The sequence below is a fragment of the Gopherus flavomarginatus genome, chromosome 2, assembly GCF_025201925.1.
Source record: "Gopherus flavomarginatus isolate rGopFla2 chromosome 2, rGopFla2.mat.asm, whole genome shotgun sequence".
NCBI classification, from domain to species: Eukaryota; Metazoa; Chordata; order Testudines; family Testudinidae; genus Gopherus; species Gopherus flavomarginatus.
The window spans coordinates 234,873,754-234,898,614 of NC_066618.1; the positions used below are offsets into that span (position 1 = coordinate 234,873,754).

The following is a 24,861-nucleotide window of genomic DNA, read 5'->3' on the forward strand; positions in this document are numbered from 1 at the left end:
TTTTCCAGAAAAATTACAAGATACTGAAAGTACGAGCTCACAATAAAATTATCATCCTAACATTAAGATTGCAACGCTAGAATTATCAAACATATGTCACAGTTTATTCATTGAGAGACTTTGTGTTTTGAACTTCTAGACTACTGGGCTAAGCAAACTAGAAACTGTTTTCTTTTAAGAAGATAAGCAGCATTACTTAAAAGACCATTAAAAGGAAAGAGATAAGGTGACAAGGGACTGTGAGGTGAGAAGAGGATGTGGGTGGGTGGGTGTGAAAGCGCGTGTGTGTGCACTCACCAGGAAGAACATTGCTGGAGGAATAGCAGTGCGTTAGGAGTCTGTGTTGAGCATTAAGCTTTGCTAGTGATGTTATTCTGCATCTAGCAATTAAAAAGATGCTGGCAATGTCTTCACTGCAAGAAAAGGTGGATTGTTTTAGTGGCATAATTTACACACCTGAGCTATCCAGCTGTAAAATAATACTGGAGACAAGGCTCCTGTAATTTTTACTGTGAGGAAGCCACGGGAGATCAACACTATATTCTCCCCACCTGCGGTTGACCTCGCCTAGTTTACCTCTATAAAACTACAGTGCCTTGTCTCCAGTAGGATTTTACAGCAAGAGCGAACTCACCTTAGTTGTCACACCTTTTGAAAACACACCTTTTATGGCAGTGAAGACAAAGCCTCTAGATCATTGGCTCAGACACAATGGTACCACTGGAAAAAACAAGAAAGAACTTTTTAAAAAATGAAACCCCTCAATGGAAAATGTTTTCTGAGAGTGGTCTCCATATATCAAATTACCCTGACTGCCACGGTGTTCACAATTTTATCATGGTTCTCTGCACCAGTCTAGGGAAAAGTTATAAACACAGAGAATAAATGGATAAAGGGAAGTAAAGGGAAATATATGAAATGATACTATTCACAATAAACCAACCTTTAAAAAATACTAGATTAATCATGAAAAGTAGAAATTTGCTTATTTTAAAGGCTGAAAATGTTGCTTTTTTGTTTTAGCATGGCTCATCAGAAGAGAACACTTTGTCACATCATGGGTGAAAAACCAGACCAGTAAACTATGAGCTGCCATTATTTTTACAGCTGTCACTCCAGGCTGGCCCTGGAAGGGACTTGTATCATAGGAAAGGCATAACAGTAATAGAGCATAATCATGAAGTGCTGGCCTTTCTGTTATTATTTATTATTATACTAAATCAGTATAAGATTGCCACTGCTATATGCTCAATATAATGATAAATTCATCAGACTGTCTTTTTGGGATACTTATATATTATGCATTCAAGATATCAATGATAGTGTTATGGTAACTGCACCACTCAAAGACTATTTGGTTGCTATCCTTCGAATACTTAAAATACAGAAGCAGTGCAGTGATTATTATATACGAACTCAGAAGTGTATTCATTTAAGCCTTCAGTACATATTTAATTCATGTTTTTTATATATATTTGTTTTTTAGTGAGTGATGGAATAAGCTACACTTGTTTTTGGATGGATTACACTACATACGAACTGAAAGTTATACCTCCTTGCAAGGATATGAAAAAGGCCCTAAAACAATTCTTTTCAAACAGCTGGGCAGCAAAAAGCTTTTGAATGGATCACACTTACAGCAGACCATTAGTTGAATGGGATCAGCATTTCTTCTGCTAAATAATCTGAAGTTAAGGATCTGGAAAAGAGACTTTTGCAGAGATGACCCATTTACAAACTGGACTTAGTCCAGAGACTATAGAGAAAGCCCGTCTGGAACTGAATGAAAACCCAGACGTTTTGCATCAGGATATCCAACAAGTCAGGGACATGATCATCACCAGGCCTGACATTGGTTTTTTACGTACGGATGATGCCTTCATCTTGAGATTTCTCCGAGCCAGAAAGTTTCACCAAACAGATGCCTTCAGACTGCTGGCCCAGTACTTCCAGTACCGCCAGTTAAACCTGGATATGTTCAAGAACTTCAAGGCTGATGATCCTGGGATCAAACGGGCTCTGATTGATGGATTCCCTGGAGTGCTGGAAAAACGTGATCACTACGGCAGGAAGATTCTTCTGCTTTTTGCAGCTAACTGGGATCAGAGTAGGTAAATGTAGATAGTGTACTTATATATTTATACACACACAAAACCTGTTCATTGTTGATTAATGACCATATTATAGGCAATGAGATCATTTTGATAAACATGTATTCTAAACATGAGTCCATTTCACTAAAGCCTTCATCTAATGTGATTGTCTATCATTTCTCATACCTTGCCACAGAGGATTTACTATACATCGCTTCAGACAGGTAGCTCATATTTTTCCATAACGTTTGCAGGTTTAAGCCAGACAATTGCCTCATGTAGGAGGTACAGCCTCTGAATAATATATTGTCAAGAATGGCATCTTAATTTCTACACACTTTGGTGCTTGTGGATAGGTTAGATATTTGGGAGATACAATCAGGCAAAGGGTATTTTCAGTTCAGCCTATTTCTGCTATAATATGTTACAACCAAAGATCTCTTCCAGCCCCTAAAATAAAATTATATTAAAATTTAATGTGACTATTTAGTCAGCTCTCTCTACCTCTTTGAGGTGGTATAGACATATATGAAAGGGGCAGATCTGGAATGTTCTTCTCACAGTATCTTTCTCTTCTCAGGTCGCTCCCCTGCAGTTCTTCTGCCTGCATGATGAGGTTGAGAAACTTAATAAAATACAGGATTTTAATGTCAACTATAGATTTTCAGCACAGGGTAGCTCAAGCTGCAAAAGCTCAGATTCAAATTTTGAACTTCCCAAAGATTGCACTGTTCTATTCCAGGGATTTGGGATGGCTCATTATAAAGATACGGCCCATAAGCAGTATAATCTATATTAGGATTAAGATTTTAATCCCAAAACTCAGTGCTGGTCAGACTGGGGGTTTGTTACTCTTGGTGGAATTCTGTGCCATTTTGCCATGCAGAATTCATGGCACACACAGATTTTCTTTCTTCCCTGTGGAAAAATGACTTTTTGCTGAGGAAGCAAAGGCAAGTCACAAGAACGGTCATGTGCTCTCCCCAACAGCATGGGTGCCTGGAGCACCTGGTAGAGCGTGAAATCACTGCGGGGGGGGGGGCACTTTGGGGCAAGCCTGACCCTTGCACTGTGTCAGTGATTTCCTATCTCCATTCAGCTAGTGGCCTATGCTTCCCACTGCCAGGCTGGAGCCTCCACATTTATTAGCAAAATTTTAAAATATTGTGTGCAGATTTTTTTTTTTGGGTGCAGTTATCTCAAGAGTAAAAGTATGTCTTTCAAACTCAGGAATTAGTAGATAAGTCTAGAGCTGTGCCTATGTTTTATTTTTGAAGGTTTTTTGGACATGTTTTTTAACCCATATGTTATCATGTATGGAAAACTCAGATGTATGTGTCATTTGCCTTTGCATGTGCAAATTCAGGATAATACACTCAGCTATGTTGTTCTGCATGTGCAAAAGTAGTTTGTTCACTTTGGGTGACATCTTGGCCCAAGTGAAGTCAATGTCAAAACTCCCATTGACTTAAATGGGGCTAGGATTTCACCCTCCATGAAATGTGTACATTTTTGGCCAATATTTGTAAAGCTGAGTTTTTGCCAGAAAACAGACACCCTTCTACCCACCCTCCAAAACAGCTATTGGCCAAATATGTGCTGCCATGCTCAGTCTCTTTCAAGCAGGTTTATTCTCGTAACACAAGCAAATAAACAAACAGTAAATAGTTTTTTGTCTCAGGCTTCAGGGACCCACAGGTCTCCAGCACCCTGCTCCTGGCAGCTTCCTAGTTCTAGTCACCTCAATTCCCTTCCTGGAGCAGTAGACCCAGGTCTGCCTCCCTCAGCACCTAGCCCCTTGCTCTAGGCACTCACTACAGGAGTTAGTTCTGCTCCAGCATGGCTTTCCTTCCCCTAGGCATACCATATTCCAGTACCTCTCTCCCCTCTCTGGCTAGCCTCTAGCCCCCTTAGCTGACTGGATTGGGCTCACGTGCTTTGATACAGGGGAGATAGGCCCAGTCTACTCACAGAGACCAGCTACCCTGGGACTCATCAGAGCAAAGCTGAAAAGACAGATGAATGAACATATATCTTGACTGAATACAAGACATCAGCTTTTGAGGCCAGGAACATTTGGGCTGCATTGGTTGAATTAAGGGATTTAAGTATTATGCAGTGCTAGCCTTAGGTTTCTGAGAGTCCTTAGTAGAAAAGATTCATAAGAGTCACCTGCTCCATCAGCCCTTGCTCTGGGAAAGCTGGAGATACCATCAGCCAGGCTCACTCCCCGATATCTTGAAAGAAAAATGATTCTCGCCAGATCTCAGTTAGACTTTGCTGAAATTCAGAGAGTGGTCCACTTCCTCTTTCTCTATATATCGTATGTTTAAAAATGATCAAAGCAATCCTACACTCAAAAATAGTTTAATTCTGAAAAGAGAAGCCTTACCTTTTGCAGAGGGGATTCTGTGGCTACCTACAGGTTGCTCTGATAATAGAGGAAATACATCATCTTTTCCAAAGAGCAAGGAATTTTTGGAATTACAAAGCATGAGATAACTTCTACGTATAGTATCTTCCATGGTGAGTCCTATCCCTGTATCAACCCTACAATGGGGTCAGAGCATAGTGGATGGTGAGTGCTACTATATGGCCTGGGGGAGGATTCTTTTCCTTTCCTGGCCTCAGCAGAGCTTGCAAGTGCACCTGAGCTCTAACAATAGGGGCAGGATTCATTCCCTAAATAAATACAGGGGTTCACTTCACTTTATATACCACCATTTTGGGAACAGAATTCAGTGGACTGTATATTACATTTAGGGACAGGAAGTGGTGAACACAATGTCTAATTAAAGCAACGAGGAAGAAGAATGTTATTACCCAGATTAGATTTTGGCTAGGATAGTGAGTCAGACAATACATACTTGAGAAAATTGCCATAGGAGAATCTTATATGACCACAAGATGTCAGCAACTTGGTTTTCCATCTCATCTGAAAGATAACATCGATACCTGCACAGTGCCTGCTGCCAATATACTGGGACAATGGTTCAGTACTGACACAAATGGAAGGATTTGGCCTCCTGAATCTTTCTTCTTTCCCATTCACAGAGGACTAAATCTTCCTTCCCTTTAACACTACACGTGTGAGTGAATCCAGAATAAGGCAGAGTGTGAATTTAAATCAGATTAACTAGTCCTGATTAACTCAACATGTGGACGCTTTTATCTGGAATGGAGTTAATTAGGAATTGTTAATAAGGAATAACTATTCCAGGGTAACCCTCCAGGTAGAAAAGCCCTAAATCATAATTTAGACAGTATAACCCCACCTAAAATTTGCTATAATTTATAAACTCAGTTCCAGAGGAGACATTCTCTGAAGTGGCATTTACTTTTTTAATATTCCTTATAATGCAGTGGGTATGTGGATCACATGTATGGGTGAGTGGAATAGTTTGGAAACCTTTTAGATTCATAGATTTTAGGGTTAGAAGAGACCATTGTAATCATCTAGCCTGACCTCTTACATTAAACAGGTCATAGATTTTTGTCAAGTGATTCCTGCATCAAGCCCATAACTTCTGGTTGTGCCAGAATGTATCTTATAGAAAGACATCCAATCTTAATTTAAAGACTTCAAGTGGTGGAAAATCCACCATGTCCCTAGGTAAGTTGCTTCAGTGGTTAATTACTCTTACTGTTAAAAATGTGCTTTGCATTTCTAGTCTGAATTTGTCTAGCTAAGGTTTCCAAAAGCAGCAAAGAATCCTGTGGCACCTTATAGACTAACAGACGTTTTGGAGCATGAGCTTTCGTGGGTGAATACCCACTTCGTCAGATGATGAAGTGGGTATTCACCCACGAAAGCTCATGCTGCAAAAAGTCTGTTAGTCTATAAGGTGCCACAGGATTCTTTGCTGCTTTTACAGATCCAGACTAACACGACTACCCCTCTGATACTTAATAATTTTATAGCTTTTTTCACTACCCTTTCCAATTTCTCAACGTCTTTTTTATAGTGTGGACACCAGATCTAGACACAATATTCCAGCAATGGTCTCACTAATGCTGTATAATGTGGTAATAAGGCTTCCCATATTCTACTTGATATTCCCCTGCTTATACATCCAAGAATTGCATTTGCTCTCTTAGCCACCACATCACACTGCAAGCTAATGTTCAGTTCACATCCTCTTCTGAGACACTGCTTTCCAAATTATAGACTCCCATCCAATAAATGTGCCCTACGTTCTTGGCTCCTACGTTGACTTTACATTTTCCTGTATTAAAATGTGTGTTTCTAAAGTAAGCCCCCCTGCCCTATAGACTGCTCTGAAGAAGTGACTTGTCCTTTTCATTATTTACCACTTCACCAATTTTTATGTCATCTGCAAACTCTACCAGCAACGATCTTATGTTTTCTTCCAAATCATTGATAAAGATGTTGAATACCATATGGTTTTGGGACCCCACTAGAGACCTCCTCCTCCCCAATGAATGACAATTCCCTAGTTACAATTACTTTTTGAGATCTATCAGTTAGCCAGTTTTTAATCCATTTAATATGTGCTGCATTGATTTTGTATAGCATAATTTTTTAATCAGAACGTTTTGCAGAATTAAGTCAAATGTTTACAGAAGAATATATATCATTACAGTTCCTTCATCAATCAGACTAGTAATTTAATCAAAATCAAGGTAGCCCAACCCTCTGCTTCACCAATGAATCCAATATGAAATAGAAACGTTTAAAAGATTCAAATACAATAACTAGTTTCCTTTTAAAATGTCTTCCCTTACTTGCAATTAGATTTCAGAAGACCTTTACTAGTTGATTCAGCCATCCCTGGCTTTGGTACTGCTATTGCTACTGCTAATATATTTAACTTGCACTCAGGACTGCTATATGGGTTTCACTGAGAGTTTGGGTGCACGAATAATGCAGGATCAGACTTTATAACTCTCCCAACTGCTCCTCTGATTCAAGATATTTCTTTCAAAAACGTGCATACAGGGTGAAATCCCTCCCAGTGTAGAGAGCCAGGACAAGAACTATGCACCATGTAAGTCTCATTTAAAGCCTTTAGGGCATAAGTGGAATATTAGTGATGCATCAGTCCCTTATAATGTTATGGAAATAGGGTTGTTTTGTTTTTGTTTTGTTTTTTCATTCTTTATAGTTGGACTGTTTGTATCACAGAATATATCATGTGACCTCAACAGCTATTGTTGAAGAGTCAGGGGGGGAAATGCTTCTTTGTTTACAATATACATTTCTGTACCAGCTGCTGCTCATCAATTCTCTTCTATTAACCCAAAAGTCTTAAGTGCCAGACACTTATCATTCTGTGTGAAAGTGTATGGAGAGTTTCAAAAGGACAAAAATTACTCCAACATAGCAGTGGAACAGCAGCTATAATTTTTTTAAAGGATTATGATAAAGTAAGTTATGTACATGCTAAGAATATTCATGATGATGTAATTATGAGGATATTATCATCACTGGATCCTGTTAGTATGACTGAATATATTTTAGATGCTGATTACTGTAATATATTTGGAGGATAGCCTCAGTTGTTTAATAGAATACCAAGGAATAAATGCTTGCTGGCATTGACTTATAGATGCAGCCAAACTACAGCAATAACTCAAACTCATAGTTGTTTAATATGAAAAATTATTGCTAAGATACAACCAACCATAGTATCAGAATGATTTTTACAAAGAGAGTCTTTGTCTTTGGTTAGGACGTGACATACAACATAGCAAAAACTGTTTAGATGGTACAGTGTCCAAGAACCTGGTTATAGATAATCAAATGAATTAATTAGTTTAAAATGATGACATTTTTTAGGAAGGGTTTAAAACGTTAATAAAGTTTATGGTGTGGAAAAGGAGAGAGAGATTTAAGCAGAATAATAATTTCAGGCAGTGACGTGTGGAAAAAGAATGATGGATCAGACACAGAGGACGTGAGATAGCTCAGTCCCAAAATTGTTTAATTCAACCATAGGAGACAAGTGAACTCACTTCCTATCAATAAGAAAGACAGGTCCCTAGAAGATCGTGCAAGGAGGGTACCAGTTTGTGGCAGGGCTATCAAGAGAATGAGAAAGGTGAGATGACCTGTGAGTCCTGGACTCAGAAACCCAGGAAAGAGGAGGAAAGGGAACTGCTGGGGGAAAGGACAAACAAGCTAATGAAAAGTGAAATAGGATTGACTGAAGGGGAAAGCACCAGATGGGTTGGGAAGTCAAACATGTGAAGAGTGAGAGGAAAGGTACTGGCAGGAAGGGGTGATTCTGGGACTGGGACTGAGATTTGTGAGGGAAGGCCCAGGGAGATGAGGCAGGTGGGTGATAGGGCTGTCCTGGTGGGGTAAGAGGAGCAAAAGAAGCTAACTACATGAGAATTGAAAAGAGGGATATGGAAATTAGAGGAAAGGTGACTTCTGTGTCATGTGCCCCTTTGTGAAAAAAGAAACCAAACAAAACCCAGGAGTTATGCAAGAAGAAGAGAGATTAAATGGACATGTACACACCCATGCTGGGATTTGCTGCATTCCACAGTTTTAACCCAAGTGTTTTCATTTACATCGACTGCAGATGGCCTCTATAGACCAAAACTCTGTGTGTGTGTGTGAATGAGTGTCTGTGTGTGAGAGAGAGAGAATGAATAAGGGTGATTTTAAGCAAGAAGGTGGGAAGGAGTGCTGGTTTTACACTACTGGAAAATGACTATAATCCTACCAGATCTGGATAAGCCTGTTTTAAGACTAGATTCTTCCAGAGGCATGTTGCCAAAGCCCCCTATATCAATAGAATATAACTGAGATCACATCAGTACTAATTTTATCTGGATTCTTTGTCTCTTTGGACGTTTGGAAATAATTTTGGGAATAATCAGAAGCCGTGTATTTTATTGTATATGGTATCTCCTTCAGCTGCTATAAGCAGCAGTTTAAGATGTGTTCAGTCAGAATATTCCTTTTTTTTTGTTTTTGGTTAGAACTTTGTGCATATCAAGTTTTGCAAATACTAGATATTCGGATCATTTTTTAATTTATCAACCTAATTAAAATAGTTAAAACATCTTCATTTGTTATTTGAGAAATAGACTGCACGGGGGGTGGGAGGGTGGGGAAGAGTTCTCCAGTTGGATAGCTAATAAAATTTTCACATTAGAAGTTTTATAAATGAGTGGAGAGAGAGAGACAGAGACAGATTCTTTAAATATGATTGAAATTGTAAAATTTTAATCTATTTCTTAATATAGGCAAAATGTATCCTAAGGCCATCACTTATTTATAATGCTTTCCTTTGAACTTGGAGCCTCAATATCAATTATATTTTACAAAATAAGAGTCACCTCTTCTACAACAATCCTGTGAAGTACTGAATTTCCTCAACTTCCAGTAATTTGTAAGACTGACTAAGTAATATTTCAAAACTGCTGATGTTAGAAAGTTGTAACATGACAGTATTTTGCAAAGGGTCTCTCTGGGATGAACAAGGTGATTCTGAAAACATTACTGGATATACAGGGTGTGAGTAGTTTGGAGGAGAGTGAGGTGACTTGTAATTTACCAAATGTCCTCTAAAAATCCAATAAGTAAGAGAGAGAGAGGAGGGGCAAGAGGGGAAAGAATGAGAAAAAAATAATTCCAGTAAGTCAATGTTATCAAAAACCAATCCTGAATGCTGATAGGTGACTGCTTTGATATATGACATCTTGCTTTTCAAAATTATTAAGTATATAGGGATTAACATACCTGTGTATATGAGTGGGCACTGTAAAAAGGAGGCTGAGCAGTAATCACATTAACCAGGATAAGAGTTTCCAAAGCACCAAAGAGCAGAAAATGGAAAATGCAAGTTGAGGACTGGAAACTCTGTCTACAATTAAATTCTATCTGTGCTCACAAGGTCGATATTTTTAATAAGCACAGAGAGCATAGTGACAAGAGAGAATTGCTTTTTCCATCATCCCAAGATGAATTTCAGCTCCAGAAAAATCATATAGGGCACATTTGTAGCCGGGGTCATAATACAACACAGCCAGATACCTACCTGCTGGAATAGACCATTTAATTATCTATTTTCCGATCATGCTGAGTACAGTTGCCTTAGCAGGGGTTGATTTTCAAAGGAACAGGTAGAGCAAAGTGTAAGAATCTTTGTCTGCGTTTTCTCCTTCTTGAAACACAACACCATTATTCCACTGAAGTTGAGATGTAACTGAAGTATGTATGTGCATGAGTTTACACATAGACCTGACTATCATTCATACAGCAGTATAAATCACATCTCCAAAGTAGCCGTTGTATATAAGATTAGTAACAAATTGTTTTCAAATAACCAAGCATTTACATAACTGCCCACAATACATCTTTGTAGCTATAATGATATACCAGGTCCAAATTCAGGATCTGTCTACTCATTTACACTGGTGTAAATCAGAAATAGCTGCATTGATGTCAATAGCATTACAGTGGCATACTTTTAAAAAGCATAAAATATGGATTTAATGTACATGAGAAATCATAACTGCTCTTCAGAGTGAATCAATATCTTTCCCACTTCACCCATGCCCACCTCCCAAAATAACTTGCAAGTTACCAAGTACGTAGCCTATAAAATAAATTGGAACTTCATGCCCTTACTTCTTCTTTTATCCAATACTGTTTCATTTATTGAGTTCCAAATTCTTCCAGTGAAGAGATACAAATGGTGCCTGCTCCTTTTATGTCCATGTCAATGTCCCTTTCCCTCACCACAAGGTCAAATTCATGTAACTCCATTGAACTACTCCTGATTTACATTGAAGTGAGAGTAGAAACAGGTCCTTCATGTGCACAACTTAGGTGCCTTGGCTGAGTTCAGAACAACACTGATAGCTTTGAATGATCATCTCAGTGCAATGCAAACGTTTGTTACACTTACCTAATCAAGTTGATTACCATGCAGCTTGTTCCATGAAAATTAGTTACATCCCCAATACCACTTCTGATAGGGCCAGCCCACAACATTTTGGCACCTGAGGTGGGGAGCTAAAATGGCACCCCCATGCCCCCTCACTTGGCCCAAACCTTTGAAAGGTCTCAATTCTGCCTTCTTCCTGTTCTACTCCTCTCATTGTACTGCTCTGCTACCTACCCCAATAAAGGAGAACTAACAACTTAAAATGCCTTGTTCAAAAATTTTAAGTAACACTTAACTTTCAAACACCTGAACAGCAAATGTAACTTTTCTTGTCTGCATAGTAAACACTGGGATTTTTCTCTGTTTGAATAATAAAAGTGGTGCTTTCTGTGCCTTCTTGGTTGCAAAGATTTGAACTGCTTCCTGAAGGTCCACAGTCTGGGCCAACCAGCCTCTCCTGTGTCATTGTGGAACGTAGATTTGTTTTTATTAACTTCAGCTTGGAGAAGCTGTGTTCTCCACTGGCAACTGTTACAGGAAGTGTTAGAAGTATGCGCAGAGCAACAAAAGCATTTGGAAAGAGGATGGTCATCTTATTTGTGCACATATATTCCTGAACAGCCTTTGGAGTTGATCCTGCTGAAATGTATCTTAAAAGGGCTTTCAGTTCATCGTCTAAATCACTCGCTCAATATTGCTTATGTCATCATGTGTCAACACTTTCTCTAGTGCCCTGCATTGCTGGTGTAGGTCTTCTTCAGGTATAGCAAGGAGTTTTGGAATATCATACAACATCCCAAATATACTGCTGTGTTCCTTGAGCTGCATGAAATGTTCTTCAGCTGATTGTATTGCACAATCTAGTACCTGGTTAAAGAATTCAACTTTGAATTGTTGTTTGGGGTCTCTTTTGGGGATTATCCGGTGCCTCGTAATCAAAATGTCTTCTTCTTCGGTGACTCTTGTATTCTTGAATGGGTGGGAAAATAGCTTCAATGTGAAGTTCCTCTGCCACTTCTGTGCACTCTTCAGAACATTTTGAAATCCCTCATCTGACCGGTAAGACTGTAGATACGACTCTGCTTTGTCCAGTTGTTCCATTGCTCCAGCTGTATCAAGGTCCACACCTTGGAGTCTCTTGCTTACAACATTTATTTCAAACAGTTTGTCATGCCACAACACTAAGCCACACAGAAATTTGAAGTTATGTATGGTTCTGGTTATTCCATTTCCCTCTGCCACTGTTCTCCCATGAAAGTTCCTGTCATGACATTATCTTCCATAATGGCAACTATGGCATCATCTATCTTCCCAATTTAGTGTTTAATAGGCTTTAACACCTCCACTCGACTTTCCCATCTTATGGCAGTAGGTAGTTTCAGTGTCAGAGATGATGTTACCAGATGTTCCTTCAAAATTTGCCATTGATGAGTTGATGCAGAGAAAAATACATAAATGTTTGAATTACATTAAAAAATTCAGCAGCCTCACTAGAAGCTGATGCTGCATCACTGATCACCAAGTTCAATGAATAAGAACTGCAGGGGACAAAAAAAGTTCTAGGGTTTAACTCTCGGATCTGTGTCTGCACTCCTCTGTTCTTTCCTCTCATGTTGGCACCATTATCGTAACCCTGACCTCTCATGTCAGCTATCGCCAGTTCCTGTATCTTCCAGCTTTTAAGAAGCACATTTGTCATACCAGCTCCTGTAGTATCATCAGTGTCAATAAATTCAAGAAAATACTCTCTGACAGTCACCGTTGCAGGGACATTTTCACTAGGTTCTGTTGTTGTTACAAAATGCACAGCTAAAGTCATTTGTTCCGTATGGCTGATGTCAGGTGTACAGTCCAGAATAACAGAGTAATATCTTGCTGACTTCAGATCTACCACAATCTTCTGTTTGACTTTCGTTGCCAGTAACTGTATGATCTCATTTTTAATTGTTTTTCCAAGGTAGTGGTGTGTGTACATTTCTTGGGTGGTGTCTCTTCTTAGAGGCTCCTGGAGTACAGCATCAAACTCAGCCATCAGCTCCACAATTTTAAGGAAGTTTCCACTGTTTGGCACATACAGCTGATCTGAAATGCCACAGAGTGCTAGGTTTTGGGTCGCAAGCGTTCTCACAATGGCAGTGAGCCTTTTCAGAACATTTTGCCAGTAAAGAGACTCTGATGCAATCTTCTCTTGATGTTGACCATCTATGGTGGCCTTTAACCTTAGTCCCATCTCAAGCTCTTTCCACCTATGGAATGCTCTCTGATGATTTGCTGCCTTCTCATGGCATGCCAGATTTCTAGCCAGATTTTTCCAGTCCTTTGTTCTTGTAGAACCCAATGTGGCTGGAACATTAGACTGGAAGAGTTTACAACAAAAACAGTATGCAGCATTCTGGGTTTTTGAGTACATAAGCCATGGCCTCTCCACTTTGTCACCATTGGGGATTTCATGCCAGTAATGTGTTGGGGAACATGACCTTTTTCACTTGCTGTGGCCCATGCAGTGCAAGGAAGTCCCCCAGACTACTGCTCAAGTGGGTCCACAGTCCTGGACCATCTAGACTTAAAGAACTAAACTCAACAGCAGCTGTTTTTGCACCTCCATCACACTGTTCTCTGATCTACACTTTTCTTCAGGAATGTGCATGGTTACATCCATTGGAGATGGAGATATGTATGCTGCAATAGCTGCCAGGTCACCTGCACTCTGACTAACTAGAAGATCAGGCATCTCCTCACCGGGGCCAGAAGGCTCACCGTGAACATTTGTGTCTATGTATCTCAGGAGAGCTCCTTCCTGCTTAGACAGAAAAGCTTCTTTTGCTTTCTTTCTTTTTCTGAATGCTGCCCCAGAGGGGCATTTTCTTCTTTCACTCATGACTGGTGTTCTGTGCCAGTTATAGTGGCTCTCAACACTCAGTTGAAGGGGACAAATAACCAGGTTGGTAGCAAGGCCTGAGTGAGGGAAGATATCACTGTCTTAAGGGCGTAACTGGGTCCTACTATTTCAGTTGACTGCCTGTTCTCCTCAAGTCAGTTCAGGGAAGCAGCAAGAAACAGGAAGCTCCCTGAGAAGCTGGTGTTAATCAGTCCAGGCTCCTGAGAGTGCTAGAGAGGTACATAAGAGGCTCCTCTTCCTCTCTCTCCCTGTAGCTCCTGCTGCTTTCTGTTATTCTCTCTCACCTTTTCTCCTGCCTATCTGTATATCTCTTGTGCCCTCCTTCCTCCAGCACAGCACCCCACCATCTCTGTGCATCTAGAGCAGAGAGAATACATGTGCATCAGCAGCAGACATTATATTCTACACTCTGGGTCCTAGTGGTGCCCCCCAACAGTCTGGCCCTGAGGGGCCCGCCTCAGTTCACCTCATGATAAGGCCAGCCATGACTTCTGATGTGCATTCCAATATCTTACCAAAGAGTAGAATTCAATAAATAATGAATAGCAGTAGTGCAAATGCATTATACAGTTCAGTGCATGAGTTCAAAAAATAAGCAGGCAGAAGACGAAATTAAACCCTTGCTCCTGGATGACTGCCAGGGAAATATTACATGTAAAAGAATAAAATCCACTAACCTAGAAGATGTTGTCTTCACTTAATTCTTCTTCTCCGTCCACTTTCAATGAGAAATGTGTGAATAACTGATTTTTCAGTATTCCGGTCAAACCAAAAACTTGGAAAAATTTCATTTCAAATCCAACAAAATAGTTCATTGAGTCCAAAACAAAATGTTTTATAGCATTTTCAAGGTCTTTAAAACATTTTTTAAAAACAAAATTGAACTGGAATTTAAAACAAAAAGTCCATTTGAACTGAAAAATCCAAATGTTTCATTTAAAAAGTGTCAAAATGAAATGTTTTAACTTTTTCAGGATTTTTTTTCCCAGCTGCAACAATACAATAAATTCCCCACAAATCTGTGAAATGTTTCAGTCAACCCGAACCTGCATTTTTGACAAAAAAAAGTTTTGGCTGAAAATTTTCACCCAGCTTTAATTCTACCTTTAATTCTCTCTCTTTCTTTTCCCCTCCAACCTATTTTATCTTCTTTCTCAATCTTCTTTCTCACCTCTCTCTCTTTAACCTGAATGATTCACTATAGTATCTTCCCATTTTATTCCTCTGGCTCTTCCTTTCTTCTGCCCCTTGCTCTCCTATTCTGTTATCCCCTCTTCTGATGTATCTTTCTGATTGTTCCCTCCAGGTACCTGTTTTTCAACTTGGACTTTCCCTCTTCCTCCACTTCCACCCCTTTTCCCTCTATACCTCTGATCCTGACCTATCCTCCTAGAAACAGCTTCTTAAGATTTTTGAATATGAAAGATTTGTGAATATGGTTTCCTGGGCCAAATCTTAATACTCGGTTGTGTAAGTGCAAACAGGAGCAAAACAGTTTAAGCTTATAAAGAAAATAGTCTTCTCTAAAATCTTTCTTCAAATATTCCTCAAAACTCATTTCAAAGCTGTAATAAAAATGAGTAAGCTCTGATCCAACAGAAAAACTATAGAAAATTGCTCCATTTTTCAGTTTCTCATTCTAATCCAAGCGATTGCTTAGCCACCCACTGCAATTTAAATTCAGTTTCACTTTATTAAAACCCTTCATTTTTTTTTGGATGGAAGGGTGCTTGCAATTCTAGGCAGGAAATACTGGGTGGAAATTTGAGGATGCCCTAGATAGGATGAATAAGTGAAAAAACAAGAAATGAATGCCTAACATCTTCCTATTATTCTCTACTGATACACATCTCTCTCTCACACACATACTTATTTTCCTTCAGTTAACGCTTTCTACAGCTCATTTAAAACATAATTAATCGGTGCAGCAACATTCAAACTATTTGGTGATTTACTCTAAACAGTGATAACTCCACATCAAAACCCAGTATGTCCTTTATTAGATAGACACACAGTACCTGATGTGTCTATCATTGCAGGTTTATTTCTAGCAGATGCTTTAGGCTGAAGAGGGGGCCTTGCCCCCAGTTTTTAGATAAAAGCATTTGGGTTGGATTGTTTTAGTTCAGACAGAAGCTTTGAAAAGGATAAACCAATAAAGTGCTTTGAGTAAAGAACATGAAGATTATGTCAGTGGACTGCGTATCTAAAAGTGCTGTAGGATACCTTGTATTTAAAGATGCTTTATGAAACCAAATTCTCTTCTAATATCTAGTTCCCAGTTCTTTAATATTTTCTATGTGCTTTATGCATCTCTCATGCTTGAAAAATGCAACCACTGAGGATAACTTGGATGTTAAGTTATTCGCTATAGTCATCATTTCCCACACTTAGGTCCATATCCTCTAAGGTCTATAAATACCTTTGAGGATCTGAACTTTAGTGCTCACAGCCTGCTGCACACCTCCGAAGATGATGACTACAAGACCCCTGTTGCTCTCAGTATCTAGTAAGTGCATCACACTGGTTTAGGACCTTGTAACAGGGAAGCACTCATCTCTCACGTGTGCCCCCTTCTGCGTAGGTGTGTTTGCTGTCTTTCGGTTCTGGTGACCCCTGTCAGTGGTTTCTCAGGTGTTTTTTCAGTGACTCAGCCTTTCGGCTGAGCCACACACACTATCTGTATATGAATCAGAACAGACCCCTTCCAGGGTATATAGTCCACCAGGGGGCTATCTCAGTACCCGTTGGTTGGTGTTTCACTAGCCCTCCATGGGCTCAGTCTTTAAGTAGTCCTGGCCCTGGTATGGAGCCATACCTGCAGGGCTTCCTCCCTGGAGACACTACCTTCCTGCAGCCCTTCCTTAGGCTCACTTAGTCCCTGCAGCCAGCCAAGAGCTCCTTTGTTGCTCCCCCAGTCCCTGCTGACACTGAGCTGTCTGTGGTCCTGTGGCTCTTTCAGCCATCCAGGAACACAGTCCTCTCTTCTGTAGCTCCAGGCAGCAACTGACTGCTGCTCTCTTCTGCAGCTTCTTTTATATAGCCTGGTTGTGCCCTGATTGGCTGCTCTCTGCAGCCTCTCTAATTGGCTGCTTCTACACAACCACTCTAGGGTGCTTGGAGGACTTCTCTTCTGCTACTTCCTGGAATGGGGTGTAGGAGGACGCTAAGGCCTCCAGCAGGGGGCTTCTAGGCCTAGTCCATCCTATCACACACCTCTCCCCTCAGACAGGATTAGGGTGGGGTTCTATTGCTGTCTTCTGCCCTGCTTTAGCAGGGTCTTCTCCTTCCCAGACTTCTGTCTGGAGAGCGTTTTTCTCTGTCCTTTTGCCCCTTTAGTCAGGGTCTATTCTCCCAGGTCTCTATCACCTAGAGAGCATTTAAGAGTCCTTTGCCTCCGGGACTTCGGGGTCTCTGCACGCCACAGCTCATCCATCCCTGAATGCTGAGCCTCCACTTCTGTCCTGAGGTAATATACCAGGTGGAGCAGGCATTATTTCTCCTCCTTAGCAAACTGGAAATCCATGACCAGCTGTTCTCTCTGTCACCTGAGATCCTCCACTTCACTCTCCAGCCATTCAGTTAGCTCATCAATACTTAGGCGGGAACTCATCGAGCTGGCCTGATCTACCTTTTTCTCTTTTCCCTTTTGCTAACCCATTCACTGGGAGATACAGCCTGGGTTCTCACCATAGCTGGCTAACCTTGAAAATCTGTCTGGGTCCCAACTATGTTCCTGGGATTCTCTCTGGGTTCCCACACTATCCATCTGTACTCCGGGCCCCTAAATTCAGGGTAAGGTGTCAGTGAAGGCGGGGGATGTGGGGAAGTGGCCCAGGGAGCTGAAGGCAGTTTTGCTAAAGGGGCAGAGTGGCATGTGGCTGCTATTCTTAGGGTCCCTGGGCTCCGACCAGAAGGAGTGGGTGGGCCTGTGTCCTCCCTCTTTCCCCCAGGCCACTGATGAAGGGCGTACAATTGTACAGCAACATACCCAGAGAATGGAGAGCTGGGGCCGGAACAAAATAAGAGGGTGAAACCATTGCCTACAGGAAGGAAGTCTTGAGAGTACAGCCTGATACCAGGGCCAGGACTGGTTTAAAGACCTCAGATATACCTGACCAGAGTAGGGTGCTCACAAGAGGTGGGTGACCTATATGCAGCTCTCTAATAATACAGGTGTTCAAATTGTTGTGAGAGGACGATAGGATGCAGGGTGTGTCTGTGCATCCCACTATGTGCTTAGTCATTTTGCAGTTCAGAATCTATAGTCAGACAGTGTTTCAAGAAATAGTCCTCCAGGGTAATCAATACTGATTTGCTGGCATTTCCCAAAAGGAGGAAATTCCAGGAATTAAATTAAAGCATTCATGCACAAGTATGTTGAGAGGAATGACATGCAGGAGAGGTGAGGGAGAAGGGAAATTACGTGCGCACTTTTTATCTTCAGAGGTATTTTTATTTCCATGGTGGGGGAAGTGATCTCGCTATCTGTGGCCTTTAAAGTCCAGATCCTGTCCATTGTCTGAGATCTGTCTACATCTTCATGTAGGGGAATCCCAGGGATTGTGTGACCAGCCCTGTGCCACTTGCTCCAAGCCTCCCAGACACAGCATAGGGGGCATGGTGGAGTGTGACTGGGGGCAGGAAGCGTGGCCAAAGAACCACTGTGCTGTGGCTATCCCTGACTGTTAATGGTGCCTTTGGGACCATTACATCCAGGAGTAGTTCACCGGTATAAACCCACTTTCCCCTTTATTTCCCCTCCCTCCCCCAGCTACACTGGAGCACTGCTTTGGTGCAGCCCTGAGATTTTTAAATACTCTTATTGGAATACTCTCAGGGCTGTTAATTTGGAAATATTGCCTGTCTCACAATGCCACCGTGGTAGGTCTGAAATATACATTGTTTACTGTGCCTTCCCATTCAATGATTCAAGAATCAAGTAAGGCTGTAAATTCTGAAGCTTTTATTTACCATGCTTTGGTAAAGTGCAGAATGTGTAAGCAGGGAAGTGATATATAGACAACAGCCGAGAGTAAAGTAAAATATAAACAGATATAAACATGGAATATAAATATAGTTATATCCAAACTCATAGTGACAGCCATACACAAATAAGTGGTTGCCTATTGTGTTATACTTATAAAGGGGCAGTAGAATAATGCTGGCAAGGCTGTGGTCACTGACCAACGAGCCAGTTTCAAACATTTATTATTAACTTTATTTAATTATATCACAGTAGCATTTAGGTGATCCAATCGAGATCATAGTCCCATTGTGCTAGGCACTGTGCAACCCACAGTAAGAGACTGTCCCTGCCTAAGAGACCTTACAGTCTATATAGAGAATCTAGATCGAGAGTGGGAGAAAAAAAACACTATCAACTCCATTTTACAGATAGGGAGCTGAGGCACGAGGAGATGAAGTGATTTGCTCCAGGTCACAGAGTGAATCTGTGGCAAAATCAGAAAATGAACTCAAGTCTCTTGAATCGCACATTTTAACCCCAGGAAATATTTCTTCTCCAGCTGCGGAGTTTCTGGGCAACATTCCCTCTCTTCCCATGTCTAAAAGAAATGTACATGAATCTTCTCATTTGTGTGCAATGTTACCTTTGGGTCTCAGAATCATTTCTATCGGTTTCTGTACATTTTTTAAGCACCCTGTTCCAACTGAAAGGATTCTAAGTTTTAGTTCTGCCTATCCCTTGCAGTCATGTACGGATTTAGGGTGTGGAGCTACACTAAAGGGAGCAGTGTAGGAGGAATGTTCTTCATAGCTAGAGAGACTATGACCTGTGTTGCCCACAGAGAGCAACACTGGATGAAGCCTTTGATACAGAGCAGTCAGCCAGGAACCAAATGAGTCCCTTGAGGTCAAAGCCCCCACAAAATAGCCAATGAGGAAACATGCTAGTCACCTCCTTGCAGTCATCAGACTTAGGGAATGTCCCGTGAGTAGAGGACTGTCCATAAACTGTCCATAAATTGGTATGTAATTTTCAAGACCCCCTGTGATGGGTTGGACCCCTCTTCCAGGGTGCCACCTGGTGTACTGAGGTTTCACTGAACCTGCCTGCTCCACTAGCCTGGGCTCCCTCTTTCTGTTTTGCTGAATCAGACTTTCCAGCCTCTGGCAGCACACACACTCAGAGTTAGGGACGCACCAGCTGTAGAATCATACAGAGTCTGCAAGCAGCTCTCTATCGGAAGACTCAGCTAGGAAATTGCCCAGCACTCAAGTGCAGCTCCCCTCCGTAAAGTACAGCCAAAATAATATTGTCTTGCGCTGTAGAGAAATCTGTACGATGTAAGTTCATAAATTCACCCCCTCCCTCAATGTGGAGGAAGATATGCACAACTTCTTGCCCCCTCCTCCAGTTATAATAATAAACAAAACTAAGTTCATTAACTACAAAAGGCAGATTTTAAATGATTATAAGGGAGAGCAAACAGGACAAAGCAGATTACTAAGCAAATAAAACAAACATGCATACTAAGCTTAAGATCTTAAAGAGACTGGTTTCAAGAAGTAATCTCTCACCTTAAATGTTGCTTTGGGGCAGGATGCAGAAATTCTTGAAGATTAGCTACCCTCCTTGCAGCTGAAATCTTCAGACACCATATTCACAGACCAGATCTTTTTTTCCAGCTTGGGCTCAACTCTCCCTCCCGCTCCCTTCCCCCCACCCCCGTATCTTTGTTTCTCAGATCTTTCTAGCTGCCATCCTGGGTGGGGATTCAGTGAAGAATGAACCTAGATCAACTTACTCCCCAGCCTTAAATAGAATTTACATAAGGCAGGAATCTTTTGTTTCCCAGTCTTGACCACCCTCTCCTTTTAGTGGAAAATCACTAGACGTCCGAGATGGTGTTTAGTGCCAGGTGACATGACCACCCAACCTTTTAGTGTCAAAGCAGCATCCCAGCTTCTCAGGAAGGAGAGAGATTAGTATCTTCAAAATCTTACTGTTTCTTCGTAATGGCCCATCAAAGCTAATGGCCTGCTGTCTGGTGGGTGATTCCCAAGTACACACATAGTTGTAATTGTTACCTAGTCAATATTACTAACTTTAGCTACAGAAATGATACATGCACACAAATTGGATAATCACCTTCAATAACCAATAACCTTTCCAATGATATCTCACATGACCTGTCTTGCATAAAACATACCTTAGTTATGTCATATTCACATCATAACAATATTTCTTGAAGAATATGGAGTGTAACGTCATGCCTCCTATACCCATGCCTCACTTGTAACAGCTTGTAACCCTGAAGCAATTGTAAATCTGTGTAAAACTGAAATGCAAAGTTAAGGACCCACCTACCTCCAATACCTTATAGATTTTATACATAGCCCACAGGACATCATCCTATCATCTCTCTGTCTTTCTCATTCTTTGGATCTCTGAATATGATCCAGCTGCTTAGATCCTTATGAAGCTGATGAGCAGTATGAATCCCTTACTCCAGTCACCTCCTTTCATGAAATAACAACATTTCCTGAAGAGACAATCTGAAATGGTTCCATTTGCCATCTCATAAACCTGGCCTAGGATTTTGCTCATCATAAACTACTAATATAAATATGCCTGTTATTATAAATGGCTATTTTATTTAATTTTATTGTCATGAAATACCTAGAGAGATTAAATTAGTTCCTAGGCTAGTGGCCAAAAAAAAATTATGGTGGGCAAGTGGTGTTATGGGATACCTCACAAATTCTTCTTTCTGGAGACCATGGATCAAAGCCGAAGTACTGTAGATCACAAGTTAACATTAGTTTGTTGAGGTCAACCTACTCCTAGTGGATGTAGGGCACATCATAAATCTACTGCATAGTTTAGCATGAATGGAATACACATATTCCATCCAGTCTGTTCTTAATCAGTAACACTGGCTTTTCCTTTGGCTAAACTCTCTCTCTCTCTCTCTCTCTGTACACACACACGCACGCCTGCACACACATGCACGCACACAGAGAGAGAACTGATTAACTATAGTTTTACAGCCACAGTAAGGGATTTATCTATGCAATGCTTGTAAAAGATTAATTTTAAAAAAATCAGTCATTTAGTATATACAAATCCTTGTTAGTTATGTTTAATTTAAAATATTATTGAAGTTTCTACTTGTGGTTGTGGAAATTTGAAATGGGCTGAAGCAGTCTAGTTGTGGTATTGATTTTGCAAAATCACATGCATTCTAGTTTTGGTTTTGCAAGCCCTAAATGACTCATAATTTTGATTTTGAATTTATGGCTCACAGGAAACAGTGAAAGGCCCCAAAATATGGGAAAGATAGAAATTGCCATATTGAATCATACCTATAGTCCACCTGGTGCTATAGCCTGTTTCTAACATTGGCCAACACCAGATGCTTCAGAGAAATGAGTAAGAAACCTGCCATAGAAAAATATGGGCTAATCAGCTCCCCGCCCCACCATGGAGGTCTCATCTTAAATTTATGGTGGGCAAGTGGGAGATAATTAGAGATAAATTGGCTAAAGTTAGAAATACGGTTAGGGCCAAATGCTCAATCCTGTCCCTATTGCACTCAGTGAAAGTCTTACAACTGACTGCAGTCTGGATGGGTTTATGCCCAAACCTTAAAAGCTGAGTGCAATGGGAGTGGCTGCAAGCTGTGGCATTTATGTATGCAAATGCACATTTCTTGTGCAGGCACAATGAAAGAGCAAGCACAGTGTTATTTTTGTGCTTATTACACTAAACTTCTTCTTTAAAAAAGTGCCATATTATGTCCTTATGGGATCAGTGAGTTCCAGTTGCATAAATGGCTCTAAGGGGGCTCACACCCCATTCTGGAGAAGGTTGCAGAAATGATGTAGGTGTTATCCTTCAGATGAGATGTTCAATTTTGGTGCTTTCAGCCTTCCTGCATCCAGCCCAAAGCAGCTTGGTTTAAGAATTGAATCCAGCATGGGTAATATGCTGAGAAGCAGCTCGAAATTGCTTCTTGGTGTTCTCTATTCAGTGGAGATTAAATTCGCCACTGTGCAGAGGGATCACATGAGGCCTGTTCCTCATTGGTGTCATGCTTAAGCTTAAGAATTACAGGGGCATGAATGGAATTTAAATAGTGCACAGGTCTTGTTCAGACATTTTTGCACAGGGGGAATTCCAATCAGGGTGAGAAAAGATATAGTAATGGAAAACAGAAGGGACGAGACCTATGGAAATAGTTACACTTTAAAATCAATAAAATATACATGGCTTGTTGTATTTTAAAGTAAAACGTTTAGATTTTGGTGAAAAAGCCTCCATAAAACCCTGTGGGCCAGCTACATATAAATTTTTGCATTTGGTGAATTCCAGTTGGAAGTGTGTCATCTATGTTGATTGATTGTGGCACTCTTCTACCACTGACAATGCTTACTATTGTCTCTGGGTGCTTACTTGGGTCAAAGGGATGTATGCACAGCTCCAGTTTCCTAATAGCAGCTTCTCTGTCCATTGCAACTGCAGCAATTCTTGACTTCAGATGCAACAGAAGAGATCCTCAAAGAAGAAATGGTGTGTACTCTGTTTGGTTTATAATTTATGAATTGCTATAATTGTCCGATACTTGAAAATTAATTCTTATGATTGAATAGGTAAGAATTTGTTAAGTGCGCATGCTCTGCAAATACAAGAATATGCCTTCTGTCATGGTTTGGGGAGAAAGAGAGGGCCTAATAGCAAGGTATACTGCTAATACAGACACTGATACATTGTCAATGACTGTGCAGCTAACTTCTTGTGAAGTACATCTAGTTGACACCTCTGTCTGCTGCTGCTTCTTTAGATTAGACCTAGCATTAGCTATCCTCATGTCGCCAGAGTCAGTGAACATTGATGTTGGTACAGGAGCCAAATCATGTGGCAAAATGTTTTTGATATCAGCCTGTTGTGAACTTAAAGGGAGGCTTATGAATAGATAAGGTTAGTGTCAAATACCTTTTGTTGGACAAGCTTGTGTTACTCCAGGGCAGATACAGTAGCTCTTACATCAGTAGCCCCATTGACATCTGTGGGGCTGCACCTACGGGTAAAGGATCAGGTCCACAAATAACAAAATGCTAGATAGAGCCATCCTTATTAATGGTGAGCAGTCCCATGCTCCTAGTGTAAGGCAATCAGGGGTGAAAGTAACTTACAGGACTTACCGGTACTGCCGGAGTCCTGAAGGGGGTGGCCTCAACTGGAAGAGGCGGGGCCTCAACCGGAAGAGGTGGTGCCTCTCAAGATTTAAAGGCCCTGGGGCACTGCTGTGGCTGAGAGTCCCAGGGCCTTTAAATCAACCTGGGGCTCCCAGCTGAAGAGGTTGCTGGGATCCCCCAGGGCTCAGGGGCAAATTAAAGGGCCTGGGGCTCTGGCCACCATGGAGCTCTGGGCCCTTTAAATCCTTCTCGCAGCTCTGGCTGCCAGACCCATGTGTGGGATTTAAAGGGCTCTGGGGTGCCCGCAGCCACGGGAACTCTGAGCCCTTTAAATCCGGCTCCAGCCCAGCCAGAGCTGTGGACAGGATTCAAAGGGCTCTGGGTTGACCGCAGCCGCAGGAGCTCTGAGCCCTTTAAATCCAGCCCCAGCCTGGCCGCTAGAGCTGTGGGCGGGATTTAAAGGGCTCTGGGCTGCCCACAGCCACGGGAGCTCTGACCCCTTTAAATCCGGCCCCTGCCCAGCCGCTCGAGCCGTGGGTGGGGTTCAAAGGGCTCTGGGCTGCCTGCAGTCACAAGGAGCCCAGAGCCTTTAAATCACCGCCACGGAAGCCAGTGCGGTCCGGCACAGTGTACTGGCTCTTGCTGGTACACCGTATTGGACCGTACCGACTTACTTTCACCTCTGAAGGCCATTAAAATCTATGGGACCACTTAGGATACTGTCTAATATGAGTAAAGGTGACAGAATCCAAAGCATATATATTAATGAGTCCAGTGGCTCTCAACCAGGAGTACATGTACCCCTCGGGGTACACAGAGGTCTTCCAGTGGGTACATC

At 41.3% G+C, this 24,861-nt stretch overlaps 1 protein-coding gene across 1 annotated transcript in view; it reads left to right on the plus strand.

Moving 5' to 3' along the window:
• The window catches only part of CLVS1 (clavesin 1), a 118,213-nt gene that overhangs the window by 10,262 nt on the left and 83,090 nt on the right, over window positions 1-24,861 (plus strand). The window contains exon 2 of the mRNA XM_050941183.1: window positions 1,487-2,111. Within this exon, the coding sequence (XP_050797140.1) occupies window positions 1,723-2,111 (389 nt within the window). The 5' untranslated portion in view covers window positions 1,487-1,722. The remainder of the gene's footprint in view (window positions 1-1,486; window positions 2,112-24,861) is intronic.